The 13882-nt window shown below is 42.6% G+C and overlaps 1 protein-coding gene across 1 annotated transcript; it reads left to right on the top strand.

The window, feature by feature from the left end:
* Positions 1 to 2175: 2175 nt before the first annotated feature.
* LOC311488891 (SLAM family member 5-like) lies at positions 2176 to 12675 on the top strand (the record flags this gene model as incomplete). Its single annotated transcript, XM_084545753.1, has 3 exons — positions 2176 to 2197; positions 2284 to 2589; positions 11518 to 12675. The coding sequence occupies 3 exons, from the start codon at positions 2176 to 2178 to the stop codon at positions 11826 to 11828; spliced, it is 639 nt and encodes a 212-aa protein (XP_084401879.1). The 3' UTR covers positions 11829 to 12675.
* Between the last annotated feature and the right edge of the window lie 1207 nt (positions 12676 to 13882).

Genomic DNA, 13882 nt, shown 5'->3' with positions numbered 1-13882 from the left:
CAATATGACTTTATTTACATAACAGGTAGAACAAGAACACTGACTAATTAAATGATAACAGGAACAGCAATGATACCAGCTTCTTCATTTGGATTAATAAAGGGAGCACCAGGGGAAGACCTGACTAATGTGTAAAGTCCTGCAGTTTCAAGCAGTGAAGAGCGTGTTAAGAGTTCACTGGATTAGAGAAGTTGACTTGTGTGAATTGACGAATTAACACCATGAAACCGGAAAAACACAACAATGACAAGACTGTAGCTTGTGGTGCAGTTGTTGGTGGAAAACACTTCACATTGTTACACTTCTATTCAAGCAAGCCTCTACATATTTGTTCATGAAGTTGGTTCTCAGGCCGGAACTAGTTTTTCTCACGGCGTATAAAATCAAGGTGTCACCACATCTGCTTTCACGCCTTTGTCTGGTCTGTACTGTCTTTTTGCTCATATTTTTGAAGCCTGAGGTCAGCTTTCAGTTAAAATATGACATGCTATGACAAACAGAAGCACAACAGTAAACCTCAAATGTGGTTCATTCTGATAAGGCGGCTGTGATGTGGGGATGTGTTGTATCAACCAGCAAATCAACATTAAATCTCCTTTAACACTTTGTCACATCTATAAACCTCAGTGGTGAGTTCTGTCCACATCATCTTCTTTCTACAAGGGGTTGCATCACTGTCAGAGTTTTTTGAGTCATACACCGATCAGGCATAACATTATGACCACCTTCCTAATATTGAGAACAGAGAACAGAGAACACGTCTGTGTTCACCTGATAGATGCAGACGCCATCGGAGAGACATCAGAACAGGAAGTTTCATTACAACAACAGAAGAGGAACCTAATATGAACTTTGCAAAATATTCATGAAGGAGATGCATGCAACACATGAGGTATTTACACAATTTGTTTTGGCAATTAACACCAAAGGTAACAAATGCACCAGGGACAGAAGAAGTGACTAACATGTAAAGTTATAATTAGTAACACACATGTGCAACCTGAAAGAATGTGTTGTTTTATCAGAGCAATGGCAGCATAATGCTTCTTTTTTAGACTGAGGAATTGAGCACCAGGGTCACAGCTGAACAGAGGTTTCCTTTGTTTGTATGACCAGTGTGTTGTGAATATTAGTGTACAGAATAACCAGGTCGTATTAAGAAGACTTAAATCCCAAATATGTATAATACAGACAAACCTGGAGGATTTGTGGAATATGATAGTATTCATGTTGGTTCAAACTTTCACACTCAAACTTGCTTGAAGGACTTGAGGGAGGGGACTGTAGTCTGTGGTGTGGTGGTTGATTCAAAGCTATTTTCCACTGTTGCGTTTTATAGTGGACAAAGCAAGAAGCTCTACCATGTCTCTCTCTGTGATACTTGGACTGATGCTCTGCCTTGAAGCAACAGGTAGGACAAGAACACTGACTAATTAAATGTTGATAACAGGAACAGCAATGATAGCAGCTTCTTTATTTGGATTAATAAAAGTAGCAGTAGGAGCACAAGTTGATTCAGATTTCATCTAATGATTAGTAAAACACACATGTAACCTGAAAGAATGTGTTGTTCTATCAGAGAAGAGAAGATGACAGTAGTTTATCTTTCTTTATATGTATAATCATGAACAGATGGACCAAGAGAGCACAGATAGAAAAAGAGGGAGGGCTTTATAAGAATGGCTTCTTTATATTGAAATAAACTGTGAACAAATTAAGACCTAAACTAATATGTAATGTTATAAAGGAAGCATCACTGTGATTTTTTATTTTAAATAAATGTATTTAAATAGACACTTCTGACTTCTCTCTGCAAACGATAACTCAGCTTCCTGTTCCTGTTGTGAGAAAATAAAATGCACCAACTAAAAATCTTCAGTACTCAGTCTTACAAGTCAATGTCTCAATGTCCGTATATAAAATGTGAGACAAATCATATTCATGGGGCAAAATGTGACAAGAGTTATTAATATACTGTAGAAAGAGGTTTGCCTCTTTGATTTTCAAGTAAAGCTTTGAACACATTGAATAGTTGTCAGCAGGAACAAGACAAAACGTTACATCCCCTTGCAGCCCCTCTGCTGTCCTTGCAGTGGCAGTGCAAGTGTCTTTAGGTGGTGCATGAGCTTGATTTCCTCAACCAGACACATCTGAAAAGGTGTCACATGGTTAAATATGAAGGATGAAGAGCAAACATGTAGGATGAAGTATTGACATTAAAAACTATGCTGTATATTGAGTTAGAATTTTATTTTTCATTATTATGTATCTACTGTTTTACAGGGTCCAGTGCTGTGACTCCTGTGTTTGTCAAGAGAGGAGATGATGTACTTCTGGAAGTCATGGATAATGATCCAAAGGGATTTATAATTTTTGTGTGGAAATTTAATACAAGCAAAGTTTTAGTAGGATATTCACCTGGTGGAAGACCAAGAGTCTATGAAGGTTACACTGGAAGGGTTGAGTTCTCTGTGGAAAATTACTCAGTGAAATTGAAGAATCTACAAGATGCAGACAGTGGAGTTTATACAGCACAAATGACAGGGGCTAAAGACCAAACAATAGCTGAATACATGGTCACTATAGAGTCTTTCCAATAAAAACTAATATATTTGAGCCACTGAGGGGCGAACGGGGAAAACTCTTTCGGACGCGTGTTGGATAACAATAAAAACCAATGTCCCAATGCGGCGTGTTTTTGGTGCAAAGACCCGTTTATTTTTCTTCCATTCATGAACTTAAAAATTTAACTCAAAATACCAATATTGGCTGTATAACGCTTATCTTGACACAGTACTATATCTCACACGGTCAAAAACTGTATGTACTCCCCTTCACACACCTGCCACTCATTATCTGGAGCTTACCTTTATGCCTTTTTCTGGCACTAATGCTCCACCTGGCGTTGAGCCCAAAAAAACTACACATAAAAAATAAAACAAACCCAAAATACTTAAACATGGCTCCAACACACCGGCCCCTAATTGTTCATGGCAGGAGGGCATAACAATTATAACACATATATTACATAATGGAGCCAGCAAATAATTTTACGTACATAATCAAACCCAAAACCATGTCTGTAGGTCAGAGGTTACCAATAATATTTGCAAAATGCAGCTCATGTCACAGCTTCTTGCAGAAGAAAAAGTTTGGTCACTGGCCTGTCTAGTATGCTAGTTTTAGTTTGCACTTTTACAGAGCGCACTAACCCTTTTCTGTCTGGATAAGTCCGTAGGACTCTTCCAAGCAATCATGAACTGCGTGGGGCAGTCGGATCTGCAATAAGCACAATGTCTCCTGACACAAGACTCCTTTTTTCCTTACTCCATTTTTGACGCTCCTGTAGCAAAGGTAAGTATTCTCTTATCCATCGTTTCCAGAAAAGGTCAGAGATATACTGTATCTGCCTCCATCTTCTCTTGATGTAAAGGTCGTCCTTTTCAAACAGTCCAGGTGGTAAGAGTGGTTTTCTTTTCATTGTGAGCAGGTGATTGGGCGTGAGAGCTTCCAGATCATTGGGATCTCCAGATAACTTGGTGATGGGGCGATCATTTAGAATAGATTCGACTTCACACAAAACTGTCTGGAGTCCTTCATCATTCAGGGTCTGCTGATGTAAGACTGATGTTAGAATCCGTCTTACCATTCTTATGATGCGCTCCCACACACCTCCATGATGAGACGCATTTGGCGGGTTGAAGCTCCATTTTATTCCTTCCTGTAGAAAAGCATCTTGTATTTTTCTGTGATTTAAAGCAGCAAGAGCTTCTCTCAACTCCCTTTCAGCACCAATGAAGTTGGTTCCATTATCAGAGCGTAAATGAGAGACCTGTCCTCTCCTACAAACAAACCTGCGCAGAGCGTTTATGCAGGAGTCTGTATCCAATGAGTACGCAACTTCCAAATGTACTGCTCTACATGCCATACATGTAAAAATGACTCCGTAACGCTTCTCCAGGCTACGTCCTCTTTTGACCTCAATTGGTCCAAAATAGTCAACCCCCACATTGGTGAATGGAGGAAGATCTGGAATGATTCTTTCCACGGGCAGGTCAGCCATTTTCTGCTCACCCAACTTTGCTTTATGGCGCCTACAGAATCCACAGTTGGACAGGATTTTTCTTGCTGCTGCATTAGCACTGGTGATCCAATATTTCCTCCGCAGTCTGGAGAGAACATGGTTTCTCCCACTATGGCCCAGTTGTTCGTGAATGTGCTTTAATATTAAACAGGATACATGTTGGTCTTTGGATAGGATGACTGGATGTTTTGTTTCCTCAGGCATGGCTGCTTTACTCAGTCTCCCTCCAACTCTAAGCAATCCATCCTCCAGGGTGGGGTCTAGTTTGTAGATCGTACTCTGTTTTTTCACTTCACATTTGCCAGATGATAATGCAGCATATTCGTCTGGAAACCTTTCTTGTTGAGCAAAGCGAATGATTGATGTTTCTGCTTCAACAAGGTCGTCTGGAGTCAAACTTTGTACTCCAAATGCAGCTTTAAGCTGTTGCATTTCCTGTTCCATCTGATTATTGCTGATGTTTGCTATCTCTTGACTGAGTAGTTTTCTTTTTTTTGCCATCTCCTGTAGAAATTTCCTTATTTTCAGAAACCATGCCACTGACTTCTTCAACCTTTTCCAGTCTGGAAAATAGGTTATCAGTTGATGGGTGGCAGTTGGTGTGTCTTCAACAGTCACTGCATTGATCATGAGCTCTTTTTTGACCTCTGGGTCATCAGCAGCAATGCTGGAATCCAAGCTGCTTACTGGCCATGCCTCCTCTGCTTTCTGCAGAAATTCAGGGCCTTCAATCCACCTTCTGTTGGTCAAGAAATGATCCATCATTAATCCCCTTGAGGCTTCGTCTGCAGGATTTTGGGTGGTATGAATGTACCTCCACTGCGAGACATCAGTTGTTCTTCGAACGGAGGATATCCTGTTTGCCACAAAGGTTTGAAATCTTCGGTTCTCATTCCTGATGTACTTCAGTACTGATGTACTATCAGTCCAGAAACATGATTTCTCAAGTGGAAGCTGGAGTTCCCCTCTAAGCATTGTGTCCACTCTAACAGCAAGAAGTGCAGCAGTGAGTTCCATACGAGGAATCGTCTCTGGCTTGAGTGGTGCCACTCTGGCTTTGCCTTGCACAAAAGAGACATGGATATGGTTGTCGTCGTTTTGCATCCTGAGATATGTCACAATGCCATATCCACGTTCACTTGCATCTGAAAAGTGATGTAATTGGCAATGAGTGGGTTGTCCAAAATCCAGCGGCTTGAGGCATCTGTTTACAGTGAATGCTGTCACCCTTTCCAGGTCTTTTAACCATTTGATCCATTGCTGTTGGAAAACTGAGGGAATTTGATCATCCCATCCAAAGCTCCTCCTACACAGATCCTGTAGTATGAGCTTAGCTGAAAGCGTGAGTGGAGCAAGAAATCCCAAAGGATCATAAACCGAGCTGACCACCGATAGAATTCCACGTCTGGTATGGGGCTGCTCTTTGAGTGCCATCTTGAACTTAAACGTGTCTGTCTCAACACACCAATGAAGGCCAAGGGCTCTCTCAACTGGCAACTGATCTCTGTCCAAATCCAACTCATGTAAAATCTTTGCTCTCTGCTCCTCTGGAATGGATGACAGTACACCACGGTTGTTGCTAATCCATTTTGTCAAATGGAAGCCTCCCTTATGACAAACAGCAGTCAAGTCCTTGACCAAGTTGACAGCCTCCTCCTCAGACGGCAAGCTTTTGAGACAGTCGTCCATATAGAAATTCAAATTAACTGTGTCAATTACTTCAGCAGGGAAACTGTTCTGGTTATCTTCTGCAGTCTTTCGTAGAGCATAACAAGCACAGCTGGGTGAAGATGACGCCCCGAACAGATGCACAGTCATCCTATACTCCACAAGTTCATGCTTTAAATTGCCTTCAGGCCACCACAAGAAACGCAGGAAATCTCGATCATCCTGGGACACGTTGACTTGATGGAATATAGATTTTATGTCAGCCATTACAGCCACAGGTTCTTGTCTGAATCGTGTGAGAACTCCTAACAAGGAATTAGTAAGGTAAGGGCCCTGTAAAAGCTGACTGTTGAGAGAATTTCCTCTGAACTCGGCTCCGCAATCAAACACAACACGAAGATTTCCTTTTTTGGGATGATACACTCCGTGGTGTGGAATGTACCACACCTTTCCATCAGATCGTTCCAACTGATGTTCAGGAACAAGTTCAGCATATCCCTCCTTGATAACATCACTGAGAAAGTTGGTGTATTCCCTGTGGAACTTCTCATTTCTCTCAAACCTCCTCTTCAATCCAAGCATGCGTTGCTTAGCAACACATTGGTTGTTTGGTAGAGAGACATTTTCTTTCTTAAAAGGAAATTTCAAGATATAATGTCTATCTTGAAGCTTTACTGACTCCTTCATGATTTCCATGAACCTCTCATCATCTTTTGACATCTCCTCTTTGTCTGCTGATGTATGTTCATTAAAGTCATGGTTGTATTGCTTATTCAGTAACTCCTCCAGCCTTTCTATGGATATCCTGTTACCAGTAGCAGCGAGGTGGCCACTCTCACACCGCTCATCACTGTATCCTTTAAGGGGGCCATTAATAACCCACCCCAATAGGGTCTTAATGGCGTAGGGTCCGTTTCCGTGACTATTAATTACTTCCCAGGGTTCAAGCAATTTGGAGGCGTTGGTTCCTATCAACAACTCCACGTCAGCTTGGATGCGAGGAACATTAACACCGTTAAAGTATGGCCACTTAAGCCGAAATTATGCTTCCGCGTTGACACAGCGCGTCCGTGCGTACGGACCTATTACGGACCTATTGCGTCCTTGCGGACCCCCGTGCGTCCTACGCAAGGGCCAGACGCGCACCTCCCAAAAATCCTCGACGCGCGTCGAGGCGACGCAACAGCAACGCAGCAGCAACGCAGCAGCAACGCAGCGGCATTGGCTGTGATTGGTCCGCTAACTACATCCGCTGGAGACCGCTTTTCCGGTTTCCACTCATAAACATAATTGTCTCCTTTGTCGTGCCCTAATTTGCAATAGAAGTATTTCTTCCTCTGCTTGAATAATTTGGAGCTCCAGTCAGTCTCTCTGTCTCGGTGTCCATCGTTCACTGTGACTACGGCAAAAGCCGGAAGGTAAATAACGAGGCGAGATAGTCACAAGAGTGTCGGTCGGTCGGTCGCAAAAAACCATAGCGCCCTCTACCGGTGTGGCATGCATTTCGACACGTAAACCCCACGCAGAACCATCACGGTCTCACACTGCGTCCAAGCAACTGCGTGGCCATTGCGTGGCCATTGCGTGATCACTACGCGGAAGCATAATTCAACCTTTAGCCAGTTCCTCTTCTTTTATGATGTTATCAGTGCTCACAGGCATCCTCTTCTGAGTGTAGACCTCAGGTAAGTCATAGTACTGTTTTCCAGTTAAACCGGAAATCTCCAGACCTCTCAACCTGTAACTGGACACTGATGCTCTTGGGCCCATGGTTCGTAAACTGATTTGAGCTTTCTTTCCTGTCATATTCAACTTCTTCATTAGGTTTTCAGAGCAAAAGGTGGCTGTACTGCCTGGATCTAGAAATGCGTATGTTTGTATGATTTTGTCACCTTTGTTGGACTTTACTTGGACTGGTAGGATAGACAGGATCCCATCACTGTTTCCGGCCCCTGTATAATCACATGGCTGCAGAGAGACTAGTGTGCTGCTCACTGATGGTTCCTTGGACTGTTTAAGGTCTGTGTTACCTGTTTTCACCTTTTGGTTTATGTGGAGAACACTGGGATGGGTTTGGCTGCACACTTTGCAAGTCAATCGCTTATCGCAGTCCTTGCTCCTATGCCCAATGCGAAGGCAGCCAAAGCAGACTCCTTTCTCCTTAAGAAAGTTTATCTTGTCCCTGTGTATTTTCTCCTCAAATCTTCGACACTCCTCCAGTGGGTGATCTTTATTGCAACACACACAACTGCTAGTGATCTTTGCAGGTGCAATTCTTTGCCTTTGAACCTGTTTAGAATATTTGGATTCTTCACAGGTAGGGGTTTCAACGGTGGTCACAGTGGTTGCAAAACTGTCTCTTTTAAATCTTGGCTTTGACTGTGATTTTGTTGTGTTAACGTTTTTGCTTCCTGCAGTGAGTTGTGTATTCTGAATGTCCCCAAAGATTGGATCAGAGACTATTTTGACTTGATGCTCAATGAATGTGACAATATCAATAAACTGTGCCCTACGATGGAATCCTTCCAGTATCTCACAAGCAGAAACTCTCCATTTTTCTCTCAGCTTGTATGGAAGCTTCATAATGACTATTTTCATATTCGCCGGCATATCCAGTTCTCTCATGTATTGCACGTCCTCCATTGCATTACAACATTCCCGCAAAAATAGTGCATATGCTTGAAGTGATTTGACGTCTTCAGGTTTTATGAGTGACCAATTGAGAACCTTCTCCATGTATGCTGCACTGATCTTGTGTTCATTTCCAAAGTGTTCTTCTAAAAGTTGTTTAGCTGTAGTGTAGCCTCTGTCTGGATCCATATGCTGACAGCTACGCACTAACTCCTTTGGCTGACCTCTGGTGTATTTGTCCAGAAAATACGAACAATCTCCTTTGTTGCTGGCATTGTTCTCCACACAGTGTTCAAAGGCTCTGATAAATGTTCTATACTGCAGAGGATCCCCGTCAAAGTATGGAATTTCCCTTGGTGGTAGCAAATGAGCTGCTTGTTGTTGCATTAGCAGCGTTGATATTTCATTTTGCCTTTGCAGCAGGTTATAAAGTGCTGATGTTTCATCATTTCTTTGAAGAGGTAGTTGAGACTGTGTAACATTTGGATTTGTTAGTTGAGGGCCCAAAAGAGGTTCACTTATTGCTTTTCCATGCTTTGTTGTTTCACTTAGTTGAACATCCTGACTGTTATTTTGTGTGTTGCATTCCTATATGCATGTTGTTTCATGAATGGTTGACGCTGTGAGTCCACAAGTGCAGGTTGATATGCTTTTGCCTTTGGGTTAAGAGTGGTGGAAGTTTCCTTTAATACTGTTCCTTTTTCATGAGGGTTGAAAGTGGTGCAAGTGTCCTTTTTTCCTTTTTCAAAATAAGATTGCATTCCGTCGGATTGTGTTTTTGAGAGCGCTTGGAGGCTGGAAGATGATAAAACTGCTAGCTTAGCAGCAGTAGCAGCCATTTCAATATCGAGCTCCAGCCTTTCCTTTCTCCTCCTCAGTTCCTCTGTTTGTTCCTCCAGAGCATGTTTCTCCTTTAATGCTGCAGCGCGAGCTTCAAGTGCAGCTCTCTCTGCCTCAGCCCGAATGCGTGCTGATGCAGTGGATGATTTTCCGCTTCTTGAGCTGGCGTAACTTTTCAGGTTTGATTTTCCACTAGAAACATTTGTTTCGATTTTGGAGATGCTGTCACTGGGTTTGACTTCACTCTCAGCACAATCCTCTTCATCAGGTTTTGAAATATCTGTTTTTACCAACCACTTGTTCACATCATCAATAAACTCATTTACACTCAGCATTTTTGCTTTGAACCATACCTCATGTTTGTCTTTTTCTGCAGGAGGTAAGTAATTCAACAGAGCGTTATGTGTTTCCGTTGCTTCATTGCACAGAGTTTTGTATTTGTCAAAAGAACAATGTAGCCTACTTCCGTTTCATACTCTCTGTCCTGCATTAACTCTTGAATGGTTACTTTTAGATTAGATGCTTTGTTTAGTTTAGACTTTCTTGTTTTTTGCAGCGTTTCCAGTTTATCCAATAATGCCCGTTGTGTTAGTTTAATTGTACGTTTACTGGCAGATTGGTTATCAATTTCCACACTGTTTGCGCCCTCACTGGGCTGCGTACCAGCTGTGGCGGACTCATCAACATTAATGCTTTCATTTTGTGCCCTTAAATCCATGACCAAACACACACACAATCAGAAAGAACGCTTTCAATAAACACCTTTCACAGATCAATACACGACCCCACACATTTTCAATACTAGTTCAAACCAAAAAAAAACAAAAAACAAAAAAACAAAAAAAAAATTCCAATGCATATGCATTGGAATTTTTTTTTTATTTTTTTTTTTTCCGGTAAAGTGTGCACACAGCGTTTAATTGGCCATTTAATAGTTGGTAGCGCTACACATACCTCTGGTCCCAATGTGTGTCGGTGCATCCTGGTGCGTCCCGGTGGTGATCGTGCTCCCGGTTTGCGGTCCGTGCTGCTGGCAAGCAGACGCTGTGTTTCTTTAGCCTGGCTCCGCCTGCCTACGTACTTCCGCTCATTTGCATTCCCTACAGTACTCCGTCTGGAATAGCTTGATCCGCTAACGTTTACTCCGGCCAACTAGTTGGCGGACCAATCAGCGAACAGAGGGCGGGTCTGAGAGCGATTACGTTTCAGTTGCGCGCCGAGTTTGAAATGTTTACACCATTGGTTTACACGAACGGAGACGGATATACTCGAAGCCATTCGCTCCGTTGTGGATATGCTTACTGGCATTACAGCACTTTTATTCCAATTTCGCGTCCTTAATTGCAATGGGGGATGGTAGAGTAGCGATTTGTTAACTTGTTGCGTTCTTGAAAGCGGAAGTACGAGGCAGCAGAGCCTGAAGGCTCCGGCGCATAACATACGTCATTACCAAACGTTAGTGATTGGTTAAAGGAACTCCGATGATTTTAAACCTCAAACTGCCCTCCCACCAGGAAATAAACGTTTGCCAATGGAGCTAGGCCAGACTCTCTGCGAAGTCAGAGAGTCTGGTATCCAGGCTAGTGTTTCTTGTCCACACAGTTCAAACGATCCCACTGAAATCCAGCAATGCCCAATAGATCCAATACGAACCAAATCCAGTGATGTCCAATCGATCCAATACGAATCGGAAATCAAACGGTATCCAATCGATCCAACTCGAACCACAGAAATCCAGCGATGTCCAGTCGATCAGCTGCTTCCGTGAACGGCGATCCTAACGAGTTCGTTAACTAGTTTTTGACTTAAATATAGAGTCTTTCCAATAAAAACTAATATATTTGAGCCACTGAGGGGCGAACGGGGAAAACTCTTTCGGACGCGTGTTGGATAACAATAAAAACCAATGTCCCAATGCGACGTATTTTTGGTGCAAAGACTTTATTTTTCTTCCATTCATGAACTTAAAAATTTAACTCAAAATACCAATATTGGCTGTATAACGCTTATCTTGACACAGTACTATATCTCACACGGTCAAAAACTGTATGTACTCCCCTTCACACACCTGCCACTCATTATCTGGAGCTTACCTTTATGCCTTTTTCTGGCACTAATGCTCCACCTGGCGTTGAGCCCAAAAAAACTACACATAAAAAATAAAACAAACCCAAAATACTTAAACATGGCTCCAACAGTCACAGTTCAAAGTAGGTTTCTTAACATTTCAGACACTGACAGAGAACATCTGCTGTCATGTTTCTAAACCTCCTCCACCTACTTTCCTCCATCAGATCCGGTGTCTCCAGTGGATCTGAATCCAGACTCTGTGTCCATCAGCTCAGACTCCTGTAACCTCACTGTGACCTGCAGCACAGAGGACTCAGACATCAGCAGCACTTTCAGATGTGACACCAAAACCTGCTCTCAGGAGGGAGGAGAGCAATCAAAGGTCACCAACTCTGGAGCTTCCCTCCGTGTCCACCTGTTGAATGAAACAATCATCTGTAACGATAGCAACCAAGTCAGCTGGACTCAGAATAAGACAAAGATTCAGGATTTCTGTTCCCTACATGCTGGTAAGACTGACAGACAAAACATTTAGCTAATAATAACATAAAGGTTAATGTAGCTGAACCTGTTGTGGTTTTGCTCTGACACTTTTATCATGTTTGCAGGTCTCTCTGATGGTGTCTCCATCTGTCTGGTGAAGACAGTCGTGTTCTCTGTTGGTCTGATCATCATGGTGTCTGTCGTCATCAGTGTCCACCTCATGGAGAAGATCAGGAAACAAGAATAAACATTCATTCATTCATTCATTCATCTTCTATACCCATTTAGTCCTGTTAAGGGTCACGGGGGTCTGCTGGAGCCTATCCCAGCTGTCATCGGGCGAGAGGCAGGGGTACACCCTGGACAGGTCGCCAGTCCATCGCAGGGCTAACACAGAGACAGACAACCATTCACACTCACACGCACACGCACACCTACGGCCAATTTAAAGTCACCAATTAACCTAATGAGCATGTCTTTGGATGGTGGGAGGAAGCCGGAGTACCCGGAGAGAACCCACGCAGACACAGGGAGAACATGCAAACTCCACACAGAAAGGCCAGCCGGCCCATGGATTCGAACCGGTGACCTTCTCGCTGTGAGGCATCAGTGCTAACCACCTCGCCACTGTGCCACCCCCAAGAATAAACAGTTCTCCACTAATCAAATGTACATAGAGCTCAATCTCTTCTAGTTTTTTTTTCCCCTTATACCACTGCTTTTTGTTTGTTTCTTTATAAAATGAGGTGTAGATCATGAGGCGTATAACCCTCCATTCATTCACCTGTAAACCATGATCACAAGCAAACAGGGACAACTACTGGAAGAGTCATGACACTGTAAACATGATTTTATGACATCCAAAATCCAGAGGAAACATTTCGTATATTTACACTGTATTTACATCAGACATGACAAAAGCCTCTACATATTTGTTCATGAAGTTGATTCTCAGGCCAAAACTGGTTTCAAAATGGATGTGTCACCACTTCTGCTTTCACGCCTCTGTCTGGTCTGAACTGTCTTTCTGTTCATATTGTTGAAACCTGAGGTCAGCTTTCAGTTAAAATATGACATGTTATGACAAACAGAAGCACAACAGTAAACCTCAAATGTGGTTCATTCTGATAAGGCGGCTGTGACGTGGGGATGTGTTGTATCAACCAGCAAATCAACATTAAATCTCCTTTAACATTTTGTCACATCTATAAACCTCAGTGGTGAGTTCTGTCCACATCATCTTCTTTCTACAAGGGGTTGCATCACTGTCAGAGTTTTTTGAGCGATACACCAGTCAAGCATAACATTTAGACCACCTTCCTAATATTGTGTAGGTCTCCCTTGTGGCAACTCATCAGAGAATGTACATGGGCCTTCTGAGGGTGTCCTGTAGTGTCTGGTAACAGGATGTTGTTAATGGGGGGCCTTTGGGTCCTATGGGTTGAGGGGAGGAGTCTCTGTGGATCATCCCACAGATACTTGATCAGTTTGGGATCTAGTGAATCTGGAGGCCAGGTCCACACCTTGTGCTGTTCTTCATGTTATTTTTAGTTGTTCCTAAAGTGGTTTTGTTTGTGTGTCTGTATCAGGCTGCATCCTGCTGGGGATGACTGCTGCCATCAAGGAGTGTCATTGCTATCGGATTGAAGCCAGTCTAGTCTGTATTTATTTTGAATGTTAATGTGACTTTCTGTTTTCAGGGAATATATAAAATGTACTAAAATGTGCAGATAAACCCAGTTAAGATAAAGAAACCTTTAAGGTTCATGAGTTTGTTAAACATGCTACACACGGTCATCATGGGAGTCAGATGCATTCAGATGTGTCTTCTTTAGGTGGAAGTTACTTCAGCCATTTGGACATTTTATGAAACTTTTGCTTCTTGAGCTTCTCCACGAAACAGATAACACAGACACCATGATGATCAGATGAACAGAGAACACGTCTGTGTTCACCTGACAGATGCAGACGCCATGGGAGAGACAGCAGAACAGGAAGTTTCATTACAACAACAGAAGAGGAACTTGACATAAAGTTTGCAAAATATTCCTGAAGGAGATGCATGCAACACATCACATATTTACAGAATTTGTTTTGGCAATTAAC

This window comes from Chelon labrosus (genome assembly GCF_963514085.1).
Source record: "Chelon labrosus genome assembly, chromosome: 6".
Classification (NCBI taxonomy): Eukaryota; Metazoa; Chordata; class Actinopteri; order Mugiliformes; family Mugilidae; genus Chelon; species Chelon labrosus.
This window is presented reverse-complemented; position numbering and strand designations above follow the sequence as displayed.